This window comes from Peromyscus leucopus, chromosome 1, assembly GCF_004664715.2.
Source record: "Peromyscus leucopus breed LL Stock chromosome 1, UCI_PerLeu_2.1, whole genome shotgun sequence".
Classification (NCBI taxonomy): domain Eukaryota; kingdom Metazoa; phylum Chordata; class Mammalia; order Rodentia; family Cricetidae; genus Peromyscus; species Peromyscus leucopus.
The window spans coordinates 177,296,024-177,321,808 of record NC_051063.1 but is presented as its reverse complement, the minus strand read 5'-3'; the positions used below and the strand labels follow the sequence as shown (position 1 = coordinate 177,321,808).

The 25,785-nt window shown below is 37.9% G+C and overlaps 1 protein-coding gene across 1 annotated transcript in view; it reads left to right on the top strand.

Annotated features, from left to right (window-relative positions):
- Positions 1 to 25,568, top strand: part of LOC114687331 (bile salt sulfotransferase 1-like) — a 37,738-nt gene extending 12,170 nt beyond the window's left edge. Inside the window, exons 4-6 of the mRNA XM_028861999.2 lie at positions 7,616 to 7,710; positions 20,922 to 21,099; positions 25,320 to 25,568. Coding sequence (XP_028717832.1) covers positions 7,616 to 7,710; positions 20,922 to 21,099; positions 25,320 to 25,432 — 386 coding nt within the window. The 3' untranslated portion in view covers positions 25,433 to 25,568. The remainder of the gene's footprint in view (positions 1 to 7,615; positions 7,711 to 20,921; positions 21,100 to 25,319) is intronic.
- Positions 25,569 to 25,785: the final 217 nt, after the last annotated feature.

Here is a 25,785-nt window from a genome sequence, read left to right as displayed (position 1 = left end):
GGGAATTTACCATCATGTGTCCCATTCCCACTCATTTTCTAGGTCTTCCATACCTGTTATCTACCCCTGTAACTTCCCCCCAAAAGAAAACCAACAATTTTTTTAAAGAAAAGAAAAGTTGAGCATTGTTCTTTACTGAATAAGATATCAGAAAAAGGAAAGATGGATGCTCATGGATCTGTAGGATAAACATAGTAAAAATGGTCATCTTACCAAAAGCAAGCTACAGATTCAACATAATTCCCATCAAAATCCCAAAACAATTGTTTACAAAATTAAAAGAACAATACTCAATTTCATATGGAAAAACAAAAAATCCAGGATAGCTAAAACAATCCTGTATAATAAAAGAATGCCCAGAGATATAACCACTCCTGAGTTCAAGATCTACTACACAGCTTTAGTTGTAAAAAATATATTTGCTTAAAAACAGAAAGACAGATCAGAGCAATTGAACCAAATACCTAGACAGAACTTCACACACTGATGGACAGCCAGTCTTCAACAAAGAGGCCAAAAATTATACAAAGGAAAAAGGAAAGCATCTTTAACAAATGGTACTGACCTAACTGGAAGTCAGCAAGTAGAAGAATGCAAATTGAACCATAGCTAACATCCCAAACAAAACTCAAGTTCAAGTGGATCCATAGACCATGAAATAAATCCAGATGCACTGAATCTGATAGAAGACAAAATGGGGAATGGTCTTGAATGCATTGGCACAGGAGACAACTCTTCCTAAAGAGAACAATGATAGCACCGGCACTAAGATAAACAATTAATAAACTAGATATTTGCTGTATAGAAAATCTTCTGTAAATCAAAGGACACCATCAATATGGATAAAAATTGCAACCTTATAGACTGGAAAAAGTTTTTCAAAAATGCCACATCTCGCTTAGGGTCAATATTCAAAATATATAAAGAACTCAAAAAACTAGACACCATCAAACTAAACAATCCAATTTAAAAATAGATTTAAATAGAGAATTTCCCACAGAGGAAACCAAAATGGGTAAGAAACACTTAGCAAAATGTTCAACATCCTTAGCCATTAGGGAAATGCAAATTAAAATGACTCTCAGATTCCACCTCATTCTGTCAAAATGGCTATGATAAAAAACACAAGTAACAGTTCATGCTGGAGAGGAGGTAGTGTAACGGGAACACTCCTCCATTCCTGGTGGGAGTGCAAACTTGTACAGCCACTTTTGAATACAGTGTGGAGGTTTCTCAGAAAACTGGGAATCAACCTACCCCAAGACCCAACTATACCACTCCTGGGCACATATCCAAAGAATGTTCCATCCTACAATATAGATATTTGCTCAACTAGTCCTGACTATTTTTAAGGTTCACTTCATTTCATGTGTAGAAGTATTTTTCTTATATGTTTGTGTTTGTTGTATATGAATCTGGTGCCCAGAGGGGTTGGAAGAAGGCATTGGGGATTATCATGTGGGATGTAGCTGGAAAGTTCCTCTCTGGGTCCCGCCAAACCCCTGCAGTCCCACAGCACACTTATAAAATAATCACTCAGAAGCTTATATTAATTAAAATTACTCATCCATTAGCTAAGGCTTATTATTGACTAGCTCTTACATTTAAATTAACCCATAATTCTTATTTATGTTTGGCTTGGTACCTTTTCTCAGTTCTACCTTCACATCTTGCTTCCTCTGTGTGTGGCTGGCAACTCCTGACTCTTCCCAGAATTCTGTTCTCTACTTGTCCCACCTATACTTCCAGCCTGCCTACTGGCCAATCAGCACTTTATTTATTAAGCAATCAGAGTTTGCTTAAACACATTCACAGCATACACAGTGATATCCATGGGTAGAAGAAATTGAGTCCTATTTCTCTAAAAGAACAGTGACTGCTTTTAACTGCACGTGCTTCTCCCCATTTCTACTTGTTTATTTGTTCAAAATGTCATCTTAGTTTAATTTTGGTAGTTTTTAATCTATGTAGAAATTCATCTATATGTTTTAGATTTTCCAGTTTAGTAGAATGCTCTTAAGATAAACCTTAATAATTTTCTGAATTTTATTGGAGCTTGTCATAATGACTCCATTTTCACATCTTACTGTATGAGCTTTGGCATTCACTCTTCCTTTTGGTTAGTTTATCTAAAGTTTGTCAATATTGTTTATGTTATGAAAGAACCAAATCTGTTTCATTTTTTGTTGTTGAGCTGCTTTTGTTTCACTAATTTCATTACTGTCTGTATTTTCTTTCCAGCTAATGATTTTGGTGTTTGATCTGTTCCTTTTCTACAGCCCTAAGGTGAATCATTAACTAAATTATTGGGCATCTCTTTGATTTCTTAATATAGGAACACTGACATTTAAACATCTCTTTTAGGACTGTTTACATCACATCTCACAGATTAAACGATGTTGCGTTTTAATTTTAATTTTATTGAAGGAGTCTTTCTGCTCTTGATTTTTTTTTCAAGAAATAATTCATAATTACATTGTGAGTTGTTCGATGTCCATGAGTTTGTTTACCTTCTGGCGTCTCTCCTGTTTGTATGTAGTTATCTCATTTTTGTCAGGTAGAATGTAAGGAAATATTTCAGTTTCCCCAAATTTGCTCAGACATTCTTTGTATCCTAATATATGATCTATTTTAGAGAAAGTTCCATGGACTGCTCAGAACAAGGAGTATTCTGCAGTATTTGGATACAATATTGTATAGATATTTTAAGGCAATTTTACCTGTGATGTCATTTAATTCTGTTTACTCTATATTAGGATGAAGCATTAATTGTTGGATGTGAAACCTCTATGACACCTGGTGATAGTCTGTGGTTTTATATCTAATAGTATTTTCTGTACAGAACTGTGTGCACGTGTGTATGGAATTGTAAAGATCTTCTCATTTCTCATGAACTGTTGCCTCAATCAGTAGGGAATATTAATTATCAATTCTCACTAGATTTACTTTAAGTCTATTTTGTCATATGAGGTCAGTAACACTTGGTTTTTTCAAGCTACATTTTCCTTGAACACCTTTTTTCATCACTTCATTGTAAAATATATCTCTCTTTTATAATGGCGTGCAACAAACATATACTTCAAACTTTTTACTCCAATCCCCTAGCCTGTGTTTTTTAATTGGGAATTGACATTAATATTCAGTTACTAGTGAAAGGTGCCTATTGATTACTGTTCTTTTGATGGTTTTTCCAAGGGTCTCAAGTTGTTTTTTTGTATGACTGTTGTTCTAGTTTGCTTTATAGTTTCAGTGACAAAATGCTCTTGCCAGAAAAATGTAGGGAAAGAAAGTATTTATCTGATTTCTACTTTCACATCACAATCTATCTCTGGGAGACATCAGGGCGGTATCTCCAGAAGGAACTGAAGCAGAAACTATTTTACTAATCTGCTAACTCATTCAATGTTTCAGACTAGGTGAGAGTCTTTATACATCCCAGGACCAGCTACCTATGCTGTGGGCCCTAACACATCAATCATCAATGAAGACAACAATTCAAACCCTTGGTCACAGACCAATCTGATAGGGACAATACCTTAACTGAGACTTTCTCAGATAATTCTGGTTTGTGTCAAGTTGACTGGTAAAGCAATCGTATGCTTTTGCTGTCTTATGGATGAATCTGTTTTTCTCTTTGTTCTAAAAGGCTCCTATAAATTTATTTTGTAAAGCTGTGTTGATGGGTATAAATTCATTTCGCATAATTTTAGCATGTATAATTTTATTTCTCCTTGAGTTATGACAAGCAGCTTGGATGGGTACAAGAGTTATTATTGATTTTCTTTTAAAATTTGAAGAATAGCTTTCCAGTCCCTTTTGGATTTTAAAAATCAGCATTAAAAAATTCTGTTATTCTGACAGACTTTCCTTTACATTGGACTTGGTGTTTCTCTCTTGTGAATTTCAATGTACTTTGTTTGTTTAATTATAATATTATGAGGGTAGGTTCTTTTCTGTTCTTGTCTCTGTGGTATTCGAAATTCTGCCTGTATCTGAATTAGCATCTGTTCTAACAAAAAGCAAATTAGAGAGAAAAGCATTTATTTTGCTTATAGCACTATATTACAGTTTATGATTGATTGAGAAGACTTGGCAGGAAGTTAAAGCACTATGTTCATAGTCAAGAGCAGAAAGACAATAAAGATGTTTACCCTTGCTTTCTTGCCCACAGCTAGCTTTCTATTTCCTTATGCTTTTCTGCGTCCCTCCAGTAGTGAATGATGCTCCCCATAATGTGTTTTATCCTTCCACATTATCAATGAATTAACAGCACAACCTTTGAAAGACATGCCCATAGGCCAATGTAATCTAGACTATTCCTCATTAAAATTCTCCTACAAGGTGGTTATAGGTTGTGTTAACAATAAAAGCCTCTAAATACAACATCTGTATTCCTAACTACAGGGAATGATCTTAATAAATGTTTTCTACACCTATAAACTTTAGATTTCCTGTTTTAATAGAGTGAAAGATATATTGGAATTCCCACTCCTACCTTCTTATTATATTATCTTTGCTCTTGTTGGATTGTCTCAGTCCTCTATCTTACCTTCACACTAATATTTTTTTCCTTTAAAATACCTTCTTCATAGTGAACTGGTATATATGTATTTGTGAGAATTTGTGTGGTTACACACATCTCACAGAGCATTTGTGAGAACCTGAGAACAAATTTGTGGAGTCAGTTGTCTAGTTGTAATTTATGTGGCTCACAGCAACGGTTTGATCATCAGGTTTATATGATAAGCACTTTTTTTACCCATTATTATTTCACAATACCACCATTCCCTTTTGTATCTCTATTTCCTTCAATTACTATTGATTTGTTGTGTAGATCACTTGTGCTAATTTCTACTCTTCCTTCTGCAATAAAGTTTTTTTCATAACTTACTTTTCAAAATCATGTCATTAGGGGATGAAGAGAGCTTTAGTGCTCAAAAGAACTTCATGCTTTTTAGGGGAGGGGAGTTTGTTCGCCAGTATCCACATCAAGTGACTCACAGATTTCCATAACTGCAACTTCAGAGGAACTGAAACTCTTCTCATCTCTGCAGACACACAAACACACAGACTCATACTCATATAAAAACACACACTAATATACAAAAAGAAAAATAAAATAAATCTTTCAAAAATTGTATCATTAACTACAAGATTCTAGGGCCTTGCATATTCTCTGAATGTTCATATCTCTCTCTCTCTCTCTCTCTCTCTCTCTCTCTATCTATCTCTATCTCTATCTCTACCTATCTATCTATCTATCGCTATGTCTCTGTCTCTCTCTCCCTCCCTCACTCCCTCCCTCTCCCTCCCCCTTTCTACTCCCTCTACCCTTTCCCCACCCCTCTCTCTCTACTTGATGACTTATTCCCTTCATTCTTTTAATTGTGGTTATTAATGATGGCATACACCCTTGATTCACTCACTTGGTTTCACTCAACTGCTTGTTGTATTGATGAGAATTATTCTCCGCCATGTAATACAAAATGCCATTATTCCCATCTCTGTCTTTGAATCTTTCTCTCTTTCTAGGACCAGGAGACAGTTACTTACTTGCCTACTAATTGAATATTACTCATCACTAACACTCAGATCTTGTGATTGGTTTTGGATACAGCCACTAGGTCACATCTCTTGATACATATCAATTGATATGAAACAAAATGGTAAATATCCAGGCTGATTAGTATGGTGCAAGCCTGCAATCACAATATTCATGGGACAGATTCAAGTGAATAGTTCAAGACCATCCTTGTCTACATACCAAGACAGAGTCAGCCTTGTTGAGATATTCTTTTTAATACCTGCTTCCAATTAAACACTTATCTTTTAAAATGACTTCCAAGACAGAATCATTGTTAATTTCTAGTCATTAGTTTATTTTTAGTGCTCTCCCTAAAATGGTTTTGGCTTTTTTGCTTGGTTTCAGACAGGATCTGTTGTATGCCAGATTGGTCACAAATTCTTTATGTACTGGAATATGACATTGAACCTCTGGTCTTCTCTTGTCTTGACATCCCGAGTTTTAGTATTGCAGGTGTATGCCATAATTGACTTGGCTTTTAGGTTTTCTTTGAATGTGAATAGGTATGTGTGTTTACAATAGAGTGGTTATAAATGTGTGAGTGTGGCAGTTTTGTGCCAAAACTTGAATGTGGCAGGCAAGCACCAACATCAGGTGTTGAGCCTTAATTTCTACCCTGTTTGAGAAAAAATCTCTTCCTTCTTGTTCATCACTGTGTTTGCCAGCTTAGCTGGTCCCAATCTTCTGGACATTCTCCTGTCTCCAACTTCCATGTCATTGAAGGAGCACTAGGGTAACAAAAAGAAACTGAATTATCATCTTTGAATGGTTCCTGTGGATTCAAACTCAGGTCCTCACACATGCACAGCAAATGCTTTCCTCTGAGTCATCACCTGAACCCAGCTTTCCATCTCTTTAAGTGGCCTAATTCTGTGTTGTATTATGAAGTTTATTTCTCTCTACTACTTCTCTGTAGATCATTTACCCCCAGCTTTCAATCAAATCTTAGATTCCTTGAATTCATGCATCCTACTGCTCTGATCCCTGCTTACCTCTTTACTTCACTCCTCACTTGATTTAGATACTTCTTCAGATAATCATGAACAATGCAGATATGCAATGGCAGCTGAGAAATGCAGAGAGAGAAACAATGAAGGAACAAATTCCTAAACCAAGAACAATGAAGACACTGTGACTGTTGAGAAAACATCACAATAGCCCTAGGAATGTAAATGAATTTTTTGGGTGTGTATCAGGGTCCTATGCTGCTGCTCCCTTGGGGGATGTGGGCAAGTAGGCACAGAGTCAATGATATACCTCTGGGAGAATGGGAAAAAAACAAGCCCAGTTTATTCATAAAGAGGCAAGTCTTACATACGTTCCACCCCAGCCTGGGAGAAGGTCACAGTAATTTGAATCTGCTGGTGTGACTTGGCTGCCTCTCATTGGTCCAGGTGATCTCCAGATCATGTCTCAGTTGCTTTTGATAAGGCCCTTAAGCAGACCAGGTTGGCGTTTAGAAAGTATCTTTTTTTTACTGATTTGGGCCCATTTTTCCCTCAAGCCTGTTAGGGATGAGTCATCCCACAGGGGAGAAGGTGGAATTCTATGCCTGGAAGGTCTCTAGTAGACTGTGTTTAGGATGTCAGGGTACTGAATAGTCACTATTGAGATGTGGTAGAAGCTTAGAGGTCAATGCCAGGGTGAGGAGATCTCCCTTAGAAAGGACCAAGATAGTTCTTTAGACATGATAGCAATATAAAGTCCAACTGTAGCCATGGAAAGACCTCTCTGCCTTACTGTATTGGTATGATGGCTTCTCCCCAAAATATGCCTCCATCGCTAAAGCCCAACAGAAGGATGTCTCCATGAGGAATCAGGGGTAAATTTGTAACATAATGAGTTTACTAATAAACTTGATTTAATCAGCTCATTATCTGTGTGTATGTGTCCAATGTTACATAGTATATTTCAAATACTAGTTTCATTTTTCTTAATAAAGCAGTCTGCCATTTGCAAAAAGGTGAAGAATATCAGGAAGATATGACTTTCATTCTTTATAAGCAATGCTTTCCACTTTCGTTCCCACAGTGGCATTTGGATCATGGTTTGAGCACACCCGTGCCTGGCTATCCATGAGAAAAAGAGACAACTTCCTGCTATTGAGCTATGAAGACATAAAAAAGGTAATTGTCATTCTTACAGCAATCACAGAGCCTCTCATAAACTCATACAATGTAGCACCCCATATTTCTCAGTATCACCATGTCAGTTTTAGATTCATAAAGAGTCAATAAAATTGAAATTATGTCCTCGGTCCCTTATTGACATGCACCTGAATTTTCTCTGTAGTTACCTTATCCATCACCCACATCTTTACCTTATCAACCCTGGAGTAGGTTGGGGTATCTCATACTTGTGCTATAGGTTTTGTAATTCTGTCTATGCAATACATTTAATAACCTTATAACCCAGTAGTCTGTTGGGAAATAGGTAAAGCAATTCCATTCACCTGTTGTGCCCAAATGTATGTCATCCCCCTTGATGACAAGAGGAGGGACAAAGGCAGGAAATCCATCTGTGAATCCTGGGAGAGCACAGGAGCTGAAGTCACATGAACTGAGTGATACACACATCTGACCAGGAATGTACAAGATGAAGCCAGTCAGGGATGATTGTGTCCTGTGCTCTGCAGTACAGGGGGTTCTGCATGGTGGGCTAGAATACACTGGAGATTTCAAAACTCTTAGTAGAGAATATCTAAAATGTGTCAACATTAAGTAACGGGATATGTCTAAACAGACTGATAGGCCATATCCTTATTAGATCATTGCAGGTTTCATTTCATTGAAAGGCCCCACAGACAGGTAGCAATATATTCAAGTACTGTGTATGTGTCTAAAATATCTATTATTTTGAAAATAAAAAAATATATCTTGTCAAGGCATCACAGGACTCTAAAACTAGCACTGGGAGAGAGAGAGAGTCAGAGTCAGGGTTTCTAGGTTATCCTTGTTTGTATGGTGTGTTTGAGGTCAACCTTGACTAAAAGACACATTGATTCAAAAGATCATTAATTTAAATAATTTTAAGTTCATTTGTGTATTTTATTTTCATTTAGTTAAAAAAATTCTCCCTCTACTGGTGGACACATAATAACGACACCAAGCATATAAGACCAAAAATATTGACATTTGTTCAGCAACTCAAAAGCTTTAGTAGTTTGGAAGCTAACAGTGAAAGATAACCATCATTTATATATCATAAATAAAAATATCAATCGTACTTTTTAAGAACAAGAAAAAATAAATGCAGTCTGTCAGAGAAAACACTTACCCATCCTTTGAATAGTTCAAAAATTTTAGTTAAGGAGAAAAAGAAGCAGTCTTACAGCCTCTGTTGGGCTTTCAGAAGTAGAATCTGGTGATGATGAATGTCACTGAAAACTCTAACTTCATTGTTTTCATTTTTATTTCTCATAAATTTTTTATAATTTAAAACAAGTTTTAAATTTAAACATATTTTAATCATATTCTTCTGTCCCAAAATTTCTTCCAAGTTTTCTCCTCCTCCTTACCCACACAACCTTAAATTCCTTCTGAAAAAAAAAAAACAAACAAAATCCAAATAAAAGAAAATTCCCCCCAAAGAAAACAAAATAAAACAATAAGCAGAAAGAAAAAAAACACTGAACTGCAACGAAATACAACCAAATAAAAGCACACATGCATGCACACACACAAACACACACAAACACACACACACACACACACACACACACAGGCACGCACGCACGCATGCACGCACATGCACACGGACATGCACACGCACACGCACACAGAGAAATAAAACTGTGGAGTCCATTACATGTTGGTCAACTACTCCTGCACATGAAGACTTTCCTGGAGTGGTTGATATATCCAGTGTCATTTCATAGGAGACAGTGGATTTTCCCTCTGGGAGCAGGTATAAATGACAGCTCCATTGTTATCTTTTAACCTAGTGGCTAGATTTTCATTCATTCACTTTTTAAAAATATTACAAAATAAAGTACAATCTGATGAAATAATGTTATTACCTCAAAATTGGACAAGATAAACCAACAGAATGAAAACAGCACAAGAGAAGGCACAAGGAGAGACCCACATGCTCAAATATCAAGGAAGACCACAAAATCACCCAATGGTAGACCCTAACATATAAGGAGAAGATTGGTGCAGACTGGTGTGGCACTTCCCAGGCTGCTCCTGTCTGTGGGTCCATATGAGCTTTTCTTATGTTGATGTGGATGGTCATGTTTTCTTAGTTTCCTCCCACTTCTCTGGCTCTAATCCCCCTTTCCTTCTTCTTCTGAAGAGTTGTCTATGCTCCAAAGTGAGAGATTTCGTGGAGACATACCACTTAGGGCTGATTGCTCAAAAGTATCTCAAACTCTATGTATTTCTTGTCTGTGGTTCTCTATTTTTCTTCCCAAATGCTTTGGGAGAAATCTTCTCTGATGACGGCTGTACAAGGCACTAATCTGAGCACAGCAGAATACCATGGAGTCACTTTTTCACTAATGTTTCAGACCAAGATTATTTGGTTTTACCCTAGGTCCCCAGGCTATCTAGTCTCTGGTCAACAAAGCAGTGTCAGCTATGTGTTCCATCTCATAGAATAGGCCTTAAGTAAAATCAAGCATTTCTTGGCTACTCTCCTGGGCTTTGTGGCATCATTGCCTTAGCATATCTTGCAGGTAGGACTATATAATTGGAAGTTTCCTGTCCCAACTACCTGGTCAAATATAACCAACTCAGAGGCTGAATGTGATCTATAATTTCACAGCTGATAACTCTGGCTTGTTACTAGATAATTCTTACCTTTAAATTAACCCATTTCTATTCATCTATGTATTGTCAAGTGTCTAATGTCTTTGCCTGTCGTCTGACATGTCTTGCTTCCTAATCGGCCAGCTGGTAGCACTCCTGAATCTGTTCTCCTTCCCATCATTCTCAATGTGGTTTTACTGCCTAACTTCCTGCACAGCTACTGGTCTGTCAGCTCTTTATTAACCAATATGAGTAATACATATTGATAGTGTAGAAGGGATAGTTACCGAGAATTTTCACCTTTTTGTGTAATTAAAAAGAAAGGTTTTCATAAGTGTGTGGGTTAACGTCAGGGTCTTCAATTCAATTCCATTGGTCCACATGTTGGTTATTATGCCAATACCAAGCTGTTTTTATTACTGTAGCTCTATAGTACAGCTTGAAGTCAGGGATTGTGATGCCTCCAGAGGTTGTTTTATTGTACAGGATTCTTTTGGCTATACTGGGTTTTTTGTCTTTCCATATGAAGTTGAGTATTATCCTTTCCAGGTCTGTGAAGAATTGTGTTGGTATTTTGATGGGGATTGCATTGAATCTGTAGATTGCTTTTGGTAAGATTTACATTTTTACTGTGTTAACCCTGCCTATCCATGAGCATGGGAGATCTTCCAATTTTCTGACATCTTCTTCAATTTCTTTTTTTAGGGACTTAAAGTTCTTGTCATATAGATCCTTCACTTGCTTAATTAGTGTTACCCCAAGGTATTTTACGTCATTTGTGGCTATTGTAAAGGGTGATGTATCTCTGATTTCCTTCTCAGCTTTTTGGCCATTGTACATAGGAGGGCTGCTGATTTTTTTGAGTTGATCTTGTATCCTACTATGTTGCTGAAGGTGTTTATAAGCTTTATCACTTCCTGGGTGGAATCTTTGGGGTCACTCAAGTATACTATCATGTCATCTGCAAATAGGGAAAGCTTGACTTCTTCCTTTCAAATTTGTATCCCCTTAATTTCCTTATGATGTCTTATTGCTCTGGCTAGAACTTCAAGTACTATATTGAATAAGTATGGGGAGAGTGGACAGCCTTGCCTCGTTCCTGATTTTAGTGGAATTGCTTTGAGTTTCTCTCCATTTAATTTGATGTTGGCTGTTGGCTTGCTGGAAATTGCCTTTATTATGTTTAGGTATGTTCCCTGTATTCCTGATCGCTCCAAGACTTTTATCATGAAGGGGTGTTGGATTTTGTCAAATGCCTTTTCTGCATCTAGTGAGATGATCATGTGGTTTTTTTCTTTGAGTTTGTTTATATGGTGTATTACATTGATGGACTTTCGTATGTTGAACCACCCTTGCATCCCTGGGATGAAGCCTACTTGATCATGGTGGATAGTTGTTCTGATGTGTTCTTGGAGTCTGTTTGCCAGTATTTTTTTAAGTATTTTTGCATCAATGTTCATGAGGGAGATCGGTCTGTAGTTCTCTTTCTTTGTTGTATCCTTGTTTGGTTTGGGAATCAGGGTTATTATAGCCTCATAGAAGAAGTTTGGTAATGCCCCTTCAGTTTCTATTATGTGGAACAATTTACAGAATATTGGTATTAACTCTTCTTTGAAGATCTGGTAGAATTCTGTGCTGAAACCATCTAGTCCTCGGCTTTTTTTGGTTGGGAGACTTTTAAAGACTATTTCTATTTCCTTAGGGCTTATAGGACTATTTAAACAGTACATCTGGTCTTGATTTAACTTAGGTATGTGGTACCTATCCAGAAAATTGTCCATATCTTTTAGGTTTTCCAGTTTTGTGGAGTAGAGGTTTTTGAAATATGACCTAATAATTCTCTGGATTTCCACAATGTCTGTTGTTATGTCCCCCATTTCATTTCTGATTTTGTTGATTTGGATTCTTTCTCTGTCTTTTGGTTAGTTTGGATGAGGGCTTGTCTATCTTGTTGATTTTCTCAAAGAACCAACTCTTTGTTTCATTAATTTTTTGTATTATTCTCTTAGTTTCTATTTTATTAATTTCACTTCTCACCTTGATAATTTCCTGGTGTCTATTCTTCCTGGGAGACTTTGCTTCTTCTTGTTCTAGAGCTTTCAGGTGTGCTGTTATGTCACTACTGTGAGATTTCTCCAACTTCTTTATGTGGGCATTTAGTGCTATGAATTTCCCTCTTAGCACTGCTTTCATAGTGTCCCATAAGTTTGGGTATGTTGTATCTTCATTTGCGTTGATCTCTAGGAAGTCTTTAATTTCTTTTTTTATTTCTTCCTTAAGCCATTGGTTATTCAATTGAGCATTATTCAGTTTTCATGAGATTGTAGGTTTTCTCTAGTTTTTTGTTGTTGTTGAAATCTAACTTTAAATCATGGTGGTCTGATAGAACACAGGAGGTTATTCCAATTGTTTTGTATCTGTTGAGATTTGCTTTGTGGCCAAGTATGTGGTCAAATTTAGAGAAAGGTCCATTGGGTGCTGAGAAGAAGGTATATTCTTGCTTGTTAGGATGGAATGTTCTGTAGATTTCTATTAAATCCATTTGGGTCATGACATCGGTTAAGTCCTTTATTTCTCTGTTAAGTTTTGATTTGGGAGATCTGTCCAGTGGTGAAAGTGGGGTGTTGAGATCTCCCACTATTAATGTGTGTGGTTTTATATGTGGTTTAAACTTTAGTAATGTTTCTTTTACATATGTGGGTGCCCTTGTGTTTGGGGCATAAATGTTCAGAATTGAAACTTCATATTGGTGGATCTTTCCTGTCATGAGTATGTAATGCCATTCTTGATCTCTTTTGATTGATTTTAGTTTGAAGTCTATTTTGTTGGATATCAGTATGGCTACCCCCGCTTGTTTCTTAAGACGATTTGATTGGAAAGTCTTTTCCCAGCCTTTCATTCTTAGGTAGTGTCTGTCTTTGAGTTTGAGATGTGTTTCTTCTATGCAGCAGAAAGATTGGTCCTGCTTTCCTATCCATTCTGTAAGCCTATGTCTTTTTATAGGTGAATTAAGTCCGTTGATATTAAGGGATATTAATGACCAGTAATTGTTCATCCCTGTTATATTTGTGGTAGGATGTGTGTACTTTTCTTCTTTGGGGTTTACTGTTGTGGCTTTATCTATTGCCTGTGTTTTCCAGTGTGTATCTGTCTTCCTTTCGGTTGGAATTTTCCTTCTAGTGCTTTCTGTAGGGCTGGGTTTGTGGACAAGTATTGTTTGAATCTGGCTTTGTCTTGGAATGTCTTGTTCATTCCATCTATAATGATTGAAAGTTTTGCTAGGTATATTAGCCTGGGCTGACATCCATGGTCTCTTAATGTCTGCATTACATCTGTCCAGATCCTTCTGGCTTTCAAAGTCTCCATTGAGAAATCGGGTGTTATTCTGATGGGTTTACCTTTATAGGTCACTTGTTTTTTTTCCTTACTGCTCTTAATATTCTTTCTTTATTCTGTACATTTAGTTGTTTAATTATTATGTGGGGAGGGGATTTGGGGGGGGGGTCTAGTCTCTATCTTGTTCTATAGACTTCTTGTATCTTCATAGGCATTTCTTTCTTTAAGTTGGGAAAGTTTCCTTCTATGATTTTTTGAATATATTTTCTGTGCCTTTGAGTTGGTATTCTTCTCCTTCTTCTATCCCTATTATTTGTAGGTTTGCTCTTTTCATGTTGTCCCAAATTTCTTGGACATTTTGGTTCATGACTTTGTTGGCATTAGTGTTTTCTTTGACTGATGAATCTATTTCTTCTACTGTACCTTCAACACCAGAGATCCTCTCTTCCATTTCTTGCATTCTGTTGGTTTTACTTGCATCTACAGATTCAATGCAATCCCCATCAAAATCCCAACACAATTCTTCACAGACCTCAAAAGAATAATACTCAACTTCATATGGAAAAATAAAAAAAAAACCCAGGATAGCCAAAAGAATTTTGTACAATAAAACAACCTCTGGAAGCATCACATTCCCTGACTTCAAGCTCTACTATAGAGCTACAGTAATAAAAACAGCTTGGTATTGGCATAAAAACCGACATGTGGAACAATGGAATCGAATTGAAGACCCTGATATTAACCAGCACACCTATGAACATAATTTTTGACAAAGAAGCCAAAAGTATACAATGGAAAAAAGAAAGCATATTCAACAAATGGTGCTGGCATAACTGGATATCAACATGTAGAAGCCTGCAAATAGATCCATATCTGTCACTATGCACAAAACTTAAGTCCATGTGGATCAAGGACCTCAACGTAAATCCAGCTACTCTGAACCTGCTAGAAGAGAAAGTAGGAAGAAGTCTTGAATGCATTGGCATAGGAGATCACTTCCTAAATATAACACCAGTAGCACAGGCACTGAGAGAAACAATCAATCAATGGGACCTCTTGAAACTGAGAAACTTTTGTAGAGCAAAGGATACAGTCAACAAGGCAAAGCAACAGCCTACAGAATGGGAAAAGATCTTCCCCAACCCCACATCTTACAGAGGACTGATATCCAGAATATATAAGGAACTCAAGAAATTAGCCATAGCCGGGCGTTGGTGGCGCAAGCCTTTAATCCCAGCACTCGGGAGGCAGAGCCAGGCGGATCTCTGTGAGTTCGAGACCAGCCTGGGCTACCAAGTGAGCTCCAGGAAAGGCACAAAGCTACACAGAGAAACCCTGTCTCGAAAAATAAAAAAAAATAAAAAAAAAAGAAATTAGACATCAAAAGGACCAACAGTCCAATTAAGAAATGGGCTATAGAACTAAACAGAGAATTCTCAAAAGAGGAAACTCAAATGGCTAAAAGACATTTAAGGAATTGCTCAACATCCCTAATCATCAGGGAAATGCAAATCAAAACAACTCTGAGATAATACCTTATGCCTGTCAGAATGGCTAAGATCAAAAACACTGAGGACACTTTATGCTGGAGAGGATGTGGAACTCGTGGAACTCTCCTCCTCTGCTGGTGGGAATGCAAGCTTGTACAACCACTTTGGAAATCAATATGGCGCTTTCTTAGAAAATTGGGAATCAATCTCCCCCAAGATCCAGCTATACCACTCCTGGGCATATACCCAAGAAATGCTCAGTCATACCACAAGAGCACTTGCTCAGCTATGCTCATATCAGCATTGTTTGTAACAGCCAAAACCTGGAAACAACCTAGATGCCCTTCAACTGATGAATGGATAAATAAATTGTGGCACATATACACAATGGAATACTACTCAGCAGAGAAAAACAATGACATCATATGGTTTGCAGGCAAATGTATGGATCTAGAAAAAAATCATCCTGAGTGAGGTAACCCAGACTCAGAAAGACAAATATGGTATGTACTCACTCATAGGAGGATACTAGATGTGGAACAAGGATAACTGGACTGCTACTCACATTACCAGTGAGGCTACCTGTAAAACAGGACCCCAAGAAAGACACGGGGATCACCCAATAATGGAGAAATGGATGAGATATACATGAACATCCTGGACATGAGTGTGAGCAATGAAGGGCAAGGGTCGAGGGAAAGAGAACAGGAGATCCCAGCTGGATCAAGAACAGAGAGGGAGAACAAGGAATAGGAGACCATGGTAAATGAAGACCACATGAGAAAAGGAAGAAACAAAGAGCTAAAGAGGCCTACAGAAATCCACAAAGATACCCCCACAAAAGACTGCTGGCAATGGCCCAGAAACAGCCGGGACTCACCTACTCTGGTGATGCGATAGCCAAACACCCTAGTAGTTGTGCCAGAAACCCCATTCAAAGACTGAGGAATCTGGATGCAGACATCCATGGCTAGGCTCCAGGTGGAGAGCTGGGAGTCTAATTAGTGAGAAAGAGGAGGGTTTAAATGAGAGAGAATTGTTGAAACCAAGGTAGGATAAAGCACAAGGACAAATAGCCAAACGAATGGAAACACATGAACTATGAACCAAAAGCTGAGGGGTCCCCAACTGGATCAGGCCCTCCAAATAGGTGAGACAGTTGATTGGCTTGATCTGTTTGGGAGGCATGTAGGCAGTGGTACCAGGTCCTGGTCTCGCTGCATGAGATAGCTCTATGAAACCTGGTATTTATACAGGGAAGATTGGCTCAATCTGGGAGGAGGGGACTGGACCTGCCTGGACTGAGTCTATCAGGTCGATCTCAGTACTCAGGGGTGGCCTTGATCTGGAGGTGGTGGGAATGGGTGGTGTACTGGGGGGTAGGAGAGGGGATAGGAAGGGGGAGAACAAGGGAATCTGTGGCTGTTATGTAGAACTGAATAGTATTGTAAAATAAAAGAAAAAAAAGAAAGTTTTTCACCTTAATATAATCAACCATATACAACTAAAATGGTTATTACATAAAAATTACAGTAATAGTATCTGATCCATTTACATTTGGCAAAATTGGACAAAATACTTAATTATCTAACTTATCTTGGTTTGTCTAAATTTTTGAATCTAATTTACTTTCTATTATAACTAAGGACAACTATGATTATGATTATTTAGTCTTCAACTCCATCAAAAACCCCAGAAGGGTGAAAAGTTACCTAATGGCAGGGACATCAGGTTGCCTGGACAGTCACCCAAAGTTCCTCTGTAACACTGGGGCATCCTAAGGTGGTCTACAGGCTAAGCATATCTGAAAGACTTTCCTGTTAAGCAGAGAATATTGAAGGACTGTTCTATTTCCTTAGGGGTTATTGGTCTATTTAAAATGTTTATCTGGTCCTGATTTAAATTTGGTATGTGCTGCCTATCCAGAAATTTGCCATTTTCTTTCAGGTGGAGTACAGGTTTTTGAAGAATGACCTGATGATTCTCTGGATTTCCTCATTGTCTGTTGTTAGGTCTCCCTTTTCATTTCTGGTTTTGTTAATTTGGATACTCTCTTTCTGCCTTTTAGTTAATTTGGATAAGGGCTTGTATATCTTGTTGATTTTCTTAAGGAATCAACTCTTTGTTTCCAGTTTTCATGAAGCTCACATCTGAGGTTCCTGTTTGATTTCCTAAGTTTTTCTCTTGCAGATTTCCATTAAAATGAGTTTCCTAGATTGATTTTATTTCTACTTTCAGGTTTGAATGGATTATTTATTTCTTTCCACTGTTTGTGTTTTCATAGATTTCTTTATGAGATTTACTCTATTCCTCTATCATTTGCATACATGCCATTTTAGGGTCATTTTCTTCTTCTGTAGCTATAATAGAATATTCAGGGCCTGTTTTAGTATGATTTCTGGGCTCTAGTGAAAACATCCTGTCTTGGATGTTATGGACTATGCTTTCAGGTTGGCATCTAGGCATCTAGGATTGGGAAAATTATAATTCTACGTGCTGATATCTGGTCTTGCCTTTGTTGGGTTCCTGCTTCCTTCCTTATTTTTGTTGCTCTTTCTGGTACTTAGGAGAGTGTAGTGGCTGTGTGTTGTCTGGTAGGAAATTCTTCTGGGATCCTGATAATCGTGGCCAATGGGAGTTCCAGGTAAAATGTTTCCAGATATAGAAAGCTGAAACTTAGGAATGGGAATAGTCTAGGAGGTTGTCCTAATAATGTCCACAGGAAGGAAGATAGAAACATTTTCCACAGGAGCTACTTAGTTAGTTACCCGAGAATGAGGCCACTGAGTGAGGTTAGGCCACAGGAGAAGGTTCGATATAAAGCTTTGAATGAGAATAAGGAGTAGATTTAAAAAAATGGAGGGAGAGATGAAGCTCTGCAGTTAACCTATTTGCTTTCCTGGTTAGAGTGGCCTGTAAGTGCTTAGGGAGTGTCTTCTGGAAGTCAGGATTTGCTATGACAAAACAAAGAGTATGGAGAGGAAACTTTGGAGCATAAGACTTGTGTTATCCATGTGAAACAATGGCATTTGGTGGAGGGAGCCTGTAGCAGATGTCCTACACAGAGCTTGGAAGGAGACTAGGAGCCTGGGCTTAAAGGAGCAAGTAGAGATGTGAAGATGTGTATTTAGCCTAACTGCTTCCATGCCCAGTTTGATCTATGGGTTCCCGGGCAATGCATGATGGAGTTGAAGTGTGGAGCAAATTAATGCATTGTTGTTGGGATGTTAGGAGGGGAGATCCACTAGAGATGTGATTGGCTGAGGCAGGTGTTCTGCTACAGAGCTAGGGGTAACCCTGGGGTGGTTGGACTTAAAGGAATGAGGAGGAGGTCAAGATGTGTAGTTACTTTATTTCTTCATGACCAGAATGTTCTTTGGTTTCCCAATGAGGTCCTCTTGGATATGGATGCTGGGATAGTACAATGAATTACAGGACGGAAGTTAGAAGATCTGTGGAATCCATTATATGTTGGGGTGGGGAGTTGCTAGTGATTTTCTGTAGCATAACTGGGCATGAGAATGGGGAATTGGATCTGGAGGAGCACAGTGAAAGGTAAAAATCTGCAGTCAGCCTACATTCTTCCCTGGCAAGAGTCAAAAAAATAATATTTAATGTACAATATTAAGGAGCATCAAAAACAGGAAATTGGATTATTCAAAAGGAATTGGATCTCTTAATGGTATCATCCAAGAACACAAAGTTTCTACATGAGTAGCAATATAAAGACTCTTTTGTCTTTTGTGAAATCTTTTACTTTCTGTTCGTCAAATTCAATATTTCCCAGGAAGTTTCCTTACTAAGATGTCTTTGTTGAATGGCAGTGCAGTTTCCCATAAGTTTTCTGTCCAACCATTCCACACCTTTTTTTTTGTTATTGCCATGGTTGTTTACCTTCCCATGAGATATTAACTAAATCTGTGATAAAATATATAATATAAGTTTTGAGACAGTGATACACTTAGGCTCCCAGTAAACGTGTCCCAGCCCAGAAAAATAGTCCTGGCCAGCTGGATCTTCGGCAGGGACCCTAGAAGTTTGAATGGCGAATGAAAGGGAAAAAAGACACAAAGAATTGACAGCAAGACAGTATTCTTTTTTATTTTATTTTATTTTTCTTTTATTTTACAATACTATTCAGTTCTACATAACAGCCACAGATTCCCTTGTTATCCCCCTTCCTACCCCTTCATCTTCCCCCCCAGTACACCACCCATTCCCACCACCTCCAGATTAAGGCCACCCCCGAGGACCGGGATCGACCTGATAGACTCAGTCCAGGCAGGTCCAGTCCCCTCCTCCCAGATTGAGCCAAGTATCCCTGTATAAGTCCCAGGTTTCAAACAGCTATTTCATGCAGCGAGAACAGGACCTGGTACCACTGACTACATGCCTCCAAAACAGATCAAGCCAATCAACTGTCTCACCTATTCCGAGGGCCTGATCCAGTTGGGGGCCCCTCAGTCTTTGATTCATAGATCATGTGTTTCCATGCAAGACAGTATTCTGATTAAGCAACAAAATTTTATTTTTTTCAGGTTGGCTTTATAGCAAGCAGACCAGGAAACTTTCTTTGGGTAAAGTTCAGGGGACTGTTGAGTTGCCAAGCACCCAACCAAGCAACCGAACCACAAAACTTTGTTACTTATGTTTACTATAGTAGAAAGATAAGGAAATGTTAAGTTATTTTCTAATAACTCAGGACTTGTCTGAGCATGTCAAAAGTTTCTGGTTAGTGGCTCAATACTGAACAGCAGAAAGTTAACTCAGGCAGGCAATATGGCATGGCTCCTACAATTGTCCTCAGCAGAAAAGGGCTGGAATTCAAACCAAATCCAAGACTGTGCCTTCTTGTGACTATTTCTTAGTATTAACACAGTTGTGGTAGTTCACAATTTTAATTCCAGAATATGGGTTTCGGGAGCCGGAAGACTGTGAATTTGATGCCCTTCTGAGTTACAGCATGAGGTAAAACTCGAAACAAACTAGTATCTCCCAGAAGTACCCCCAAGTAATAATTATTGAGATCAGTCTTATGAAAGTTTAAAACTATTATTCGCATTTACCCATAGGGTGCAGTTTTACATGGTGTAAATTTTAACCTCTCTAAATTCTTTGTGCACATTCCCTTCTTTCCCGTGGATAATTGTCTAGAATTACTTCTCTAAGTCACTTTGAACTTCACAGGGCATGTTGGGTACGGTGGTGCACACCTTTAATGCCAGCACTTTGGTGGCAAAGGCATGTAGGTGAATCTCTGACCTCTTTGAGCTTTAGCTCAGTCTGGTCTCCAGAGCAACTCCCATCCCACCAGACAGGGCTCCATATTGAACACCTCTCAAGAAATACATCCCAGTACATTTAGAAGGTGGGTTGTCACACACATGTGAACACATCTCTGCAAACATGGAAGCAAGAGGATCCGCTGTTAAATGAATTCATCCACTGTGAAGTAAGTTTGAGAACAGCATTGCTTATATGAGACCTTGTCTCTAATATCCCCTCTTCCTTAGAAGAAATTCCAGCCTGTGACTTTTAGGGCTATAGATCAGTCACAATGCAAGCCCACCCAAGATAAAAATGCTGTGCTCTCAACATTTCCTGTATCTTTCCTAAACCCTTTTCACTACTTCCTCATTTCATGTTCCCATTTCTTTCTTCACATCCCCTTTTCATCCTCCATCCATATTTCCCATCTCTGCAACTGCTCTCTCAGAGCTTTCTCTTGATAACCTTCATTTTTGTTTCTTCTTCTTTTAGGACACAAAGAGCACCATAAAGAAGATTTGTGACTTCCTAGGAAAAAAATTAGAGCCAGATGAGCTGGATATGGTCCTCAAGTACAGTTCCTTCCAAGCCATGAAGGAAAATAAAATGTCCAATTTGAGTCTCATTAGAAAAGTTGTGGCTCCTAATGGTTTGGTTCTCTTGAGAAAAGGTGAAGAAGCTTTTGAGTTAAAATGATGTCAGGACATGTGGAGTGCATGTTGTTCCAGAGAGAGTCTAAGAAAGAGTTGGGAATGTTTCAGAAGTGATTGCTGATCATATCATAGTTTCTCACAGACCTTACAGAAGAGTCATTCCATGGTGATGATGTGGGCTTCAGTAGCTCTGAAAAAAGTGATTTCTTCATGGAGAGGATCTTGGGATTGCAGATGTTTGTGTCCAATACCCTAAATGGAAATGAAAGGGTAGACGTGTTGCAATGAGTCTTAGGAAGGCTCCATATCATAGAAAACTAAATAAAACACATTGTGCATGGGACCAAAGATATATTCGCAATGATAATCACAGAAAACACTTCCATTCATGGCTGAAAAAGATGTTGAACATGCCATAGATTGCTGTCCCACACCAGGCTGAGAATAGACCCCATAAAGACTAAGCAAATTATTCACCAGGGTTACACCTGATGGTATTTACCAACCTAAATTTGGATAGCTTCAGGCTCAGAGATACTCAGTTTGTTCTGAATGTCTCTCCAGGAATGGGAATATCCATCTTCTCTATGTCTGTGCTACCTCTCTATGCTGGGAGCAGATTGTGGGTGTGGTTCCATAGCTGTAAAGTTGAGGAGCCACTGTACCAAAAAGAACCAGACCTGGAATGTCACCTTTTCCTATTAGCAGATAATTGGTGAGATGGGACTTGGCATTGAAGAAGGAATGAATCAGATGTCAGGTCTTTGGGGATAAGTAAAGAAAATGGATATAAACTCAGCAAAGGAGAATTATTGGTTATGGGTTTAATTTTCTTCTTCCAATAATTTGTATGCTTCAAACATAACCTCCAACCCTCTTCCACCTGAGATTGTAAGAATCAGGTCATAGAACATAAAGACATCAGGAGTATACAGACAGAGATGTAAGTTAAAGTGGTTAGCAGATTGCATTTAATTCAATACTCCTGGTGTCCTCACAAGTGGAAGTTTGGGCTCAGATTTGAGCACATATACATGTCACTTCAAGAATATCATTGTCTATACACTATGGACTGAGACCTCTAGAGAATCCAATGCTGTTGACAGATGACCTCAGACAAAGTTGTCTGCACTAGAAGTGATGGTCCCACATAAGAAGAGAATTGGCCCATTCTTGGATTTCCTGTAATGAATCAGAATTTGGTAGCGGTAAAACAGTATGGATACATAAGTAGCTTCAATGAAATGCCAAAGGAATGAAATGTCTTGTTTAATAGGGGAAGGCTATGGAAACTAACAAGTAAAAGTTTTGTCAGAAACACAAAAGAGCAGATGCAATAGAATTAAGGAAAATTCCATGAAAACAACTGTCATTTCCTCTTTTCCATGTAGACCCTTCCAGGATGAGATCACAGTGGGATTTTAGTTAATTTTCTCTGAAATATAGTATTTTTCTTGTATCATATATATGTCATAAAACTTGATCTTTCACCATAAGTCCTTTGTAATTTATCATAGTGATTATATATGACATCTGTTTCTTCTGCATTTAAAGATAACTTTTACTCTGGGGTATTATTTCTCTTTTAATCACACTCATTATAAATGATGAGTCCACTGGAAACCAGGTCATTTGAAGGAGCAGACCAACGTCATTACCTGCCCAGCCCTGATTCAGGACTTCTTCATAGAGGATGCTGGGAGAGATATCTGGGAAACACTTTTGAAAGAATTGATGCATGAGGATAATGTTGGTCTTTTCAATTCCTATATCATATTGGTTCCTTTTCTTTAAAATCGTGAAGGGAAAAGCAGACCAAAGGTTAATTCTAAAATAAATTTAATTACTTACCAGTAGATACTTAATACACTAAACTTAATAATGCATGAAAAGTTTTGCTACCTGTTAGACTGGTCTTAAGCAGGGAAAATTCTCTAGAACTATTTTCACTGGCCTTTAGTTGCTCTTCTCAGGACCCAAGAAAAATACCTTTTTTTTTTTTTTTACCTCTGGAGAACTACTGTAAAGAGCTACTTTTTACCTGGGAGACTCAATCATCTGGCAAGGTGGAATGAATCTGGTATTAAGCTTTAAGCAATAATTATTTACAAACAATTTTAATCATTATGATTCCATATTTAGATACTGCAGGAAATACAGATCAGAGAGATGGTCATTCTCATGCATCCACTGTTTAGTTGACAGAACTCTTATAAAGACATTGTCACAATGAAGACATGAGGAAGGAAAGGTCTTCTGACAAACTTCAAAGGTTTTGGACCTAAGTACTTCACAGTGGATGTTTCCTAAATAGAATGCTTGAGCCATGAATCATTTTCCCTGGAGTACTTAGAAGGCATTACTCTGAAACAAAGAGGGAAAAAGACCTAGAGAGAAGCCCACTATCTGCAGGCCAGTAAAAAGCCAAGTAAGGTCTGGACAACAACTTTTTGTGACACCTGCCTCCTCCAGGACTGTTAGGAAGTTCCTTTCCAACAAGAGTTAAGCCACAAAGATTTAGAGTTATCCTGTCCTCTGATACACCAGAGTTTGAGGAGATTTTTAGAAAGAATGAATGAAGAGAAATATATGCTTGTAAGGGCCACAGGATTTTGACAGAATTTGACTTACAACTTCATGTGTGTGTACCTGCAAAGTCATGCTTCTCTCATCTGGACTGATTCAACCCAAGTGGGCAGCCATATTGAATTTACTGAGACTCTGTTAGCTCAGCATCCAGTCTGGCTTATCAAGAGACAGATGTACTGTGGGAAACAATAGAGAAATTTGTTCTAATAATGAAGATGTAAGAAAGCTGAGAATAGCAACGGATACCTACAAGTTACCTTCTTAAAAGATGACAATATTATAGTAGTATCAATTAATGGCTTATTGTTTGAATATGGTGTATTGATAATTACAACTTAATTCTGAATATATTTTATTTAGTAATACCACAGGGAATTTAAGGTTAACTTATATGATACATAAGGTATACAATGTGATAAGGAAAAGAAGATTTCTACAGTCAGTCTTTTTGGCATCAAGAGTACATACATCACTATCATGCTGGGTAACATCTCAAGGACTAATTTTTTTTCATCAGCAAAATGGAAACAAGGCCAGTATTTTCCTCACTCATTCATGAATGCTTTCAAAAATTCCACACTGAGTATATTCTGTGTGTCTGATATGATTTGATGAAGGAATCCTTTGCCGATGAAAGAAACATTTTGCTTTTTAAATATATTAGATACATATTTCAGGCATCTTTACAAAAAGGAAATTCATCAATGTGTCACTGTTATGAAATAAAATACAACAAGGATGTGGCGTGCAGAGTTCTACATGGAAGGAAAATAGGAAAAGGTGGTCACATGGGCATAAATTAGGAAACAAAAGAAAAAAGTGAGTATATGGAAGACATCAGCAATCTAGAAAGAAGGAACACACAATTCAATAAAAGCAGTTACACATTCTGCCATCTCTTATGTCAAACCTAAAGACATACAGGAATGGAGTGATGAGAACCAAAGTCTGGTAAAAAGATATGCTAAAAAGTTCATGTAGGTCTTGATGCATCACCAGACACCATGTTGATTGAAAAGAGAAATCTTGGGATGTTCTGAGTTGGCAGATATCTGGATCTCATGCACCTGAAGAAAGCATCAAGATGTTGGCTTGCACCTCACAACAGTGTGCATCTCTAGCTCAAGGGGATCTGATGCCTCAAAGCTCTGCAGGAAGCTGCATTCATGTCGACCTACATGTGGACACACATATAATTAAACTTAATTTTAAAAGATCTTTTAAAAGTTGCTTGCATGTTTTGCAGAACTTTTACAAGTAACCACTAAAATTTAAAAAGAAGAATTGAAACCTCTTTGGATAATTAAGATTAGAAACTCTGTTGGATTGGACAGTGTGATGGAAGCAGGTGTAGTGGGAAGCAGGAATAATCTGAACATCTAAAAAGTAGAGCTAGTGTGGAATCTATTAGAGTGTGTAGCTGATAGGATGAGATAGGAGAAGGGAAGACATTATTGCCACAGAGGTAGAAGTCTGATGTATAATTTTTCAAGGTGTAAGATGTGTTCTCTAGGAAGTCACTGGTACTTCCCCTTTATTAACCATGTGGTCCTTGTCAAATGGATGGTAAGAGCATGTGAAGGAGGGACTGAGAGCAGTGTTGAGATCATCATTAACATAATCTATGTGTCTGCTTCACATTTTCTAGGCATGACTGGGGACTGGAAGAATTACTTTACAGTAGCCCAAGCTGAAGCCTTTGATAAAGTATTCCAGGAGAAAATGGCCGGTTTCCCTCCAGGGCTGTTTCCATGGGAATAAATTCTTAAAACCGAATATATATATATATATATATATATATATATATATATATATATATATGGAGATTGGGGTTTATTTTCCTGTTCTTGTATATGTGAATAACTGGATGTTGTCACAGAATAAATCCTGATACTGATTTGGGTTGGTTTCTTTTTAGATTATTAATTGATAGAAATATTAGTAGTGGCAATAGTAGTGGAGGTATTTGTAGTGTGTATGCGTGTGTGTGTGTGTGTGTGTGTGTGTGTGTGTGTGTGTTACCGTATTTCTGTGTACAGTTCTTTCAGAGGTCAGAAGAGTGCATTTGTTCTCATGGAGTTACAGTTAAATATTGCTATAAGTGGACTACTTTG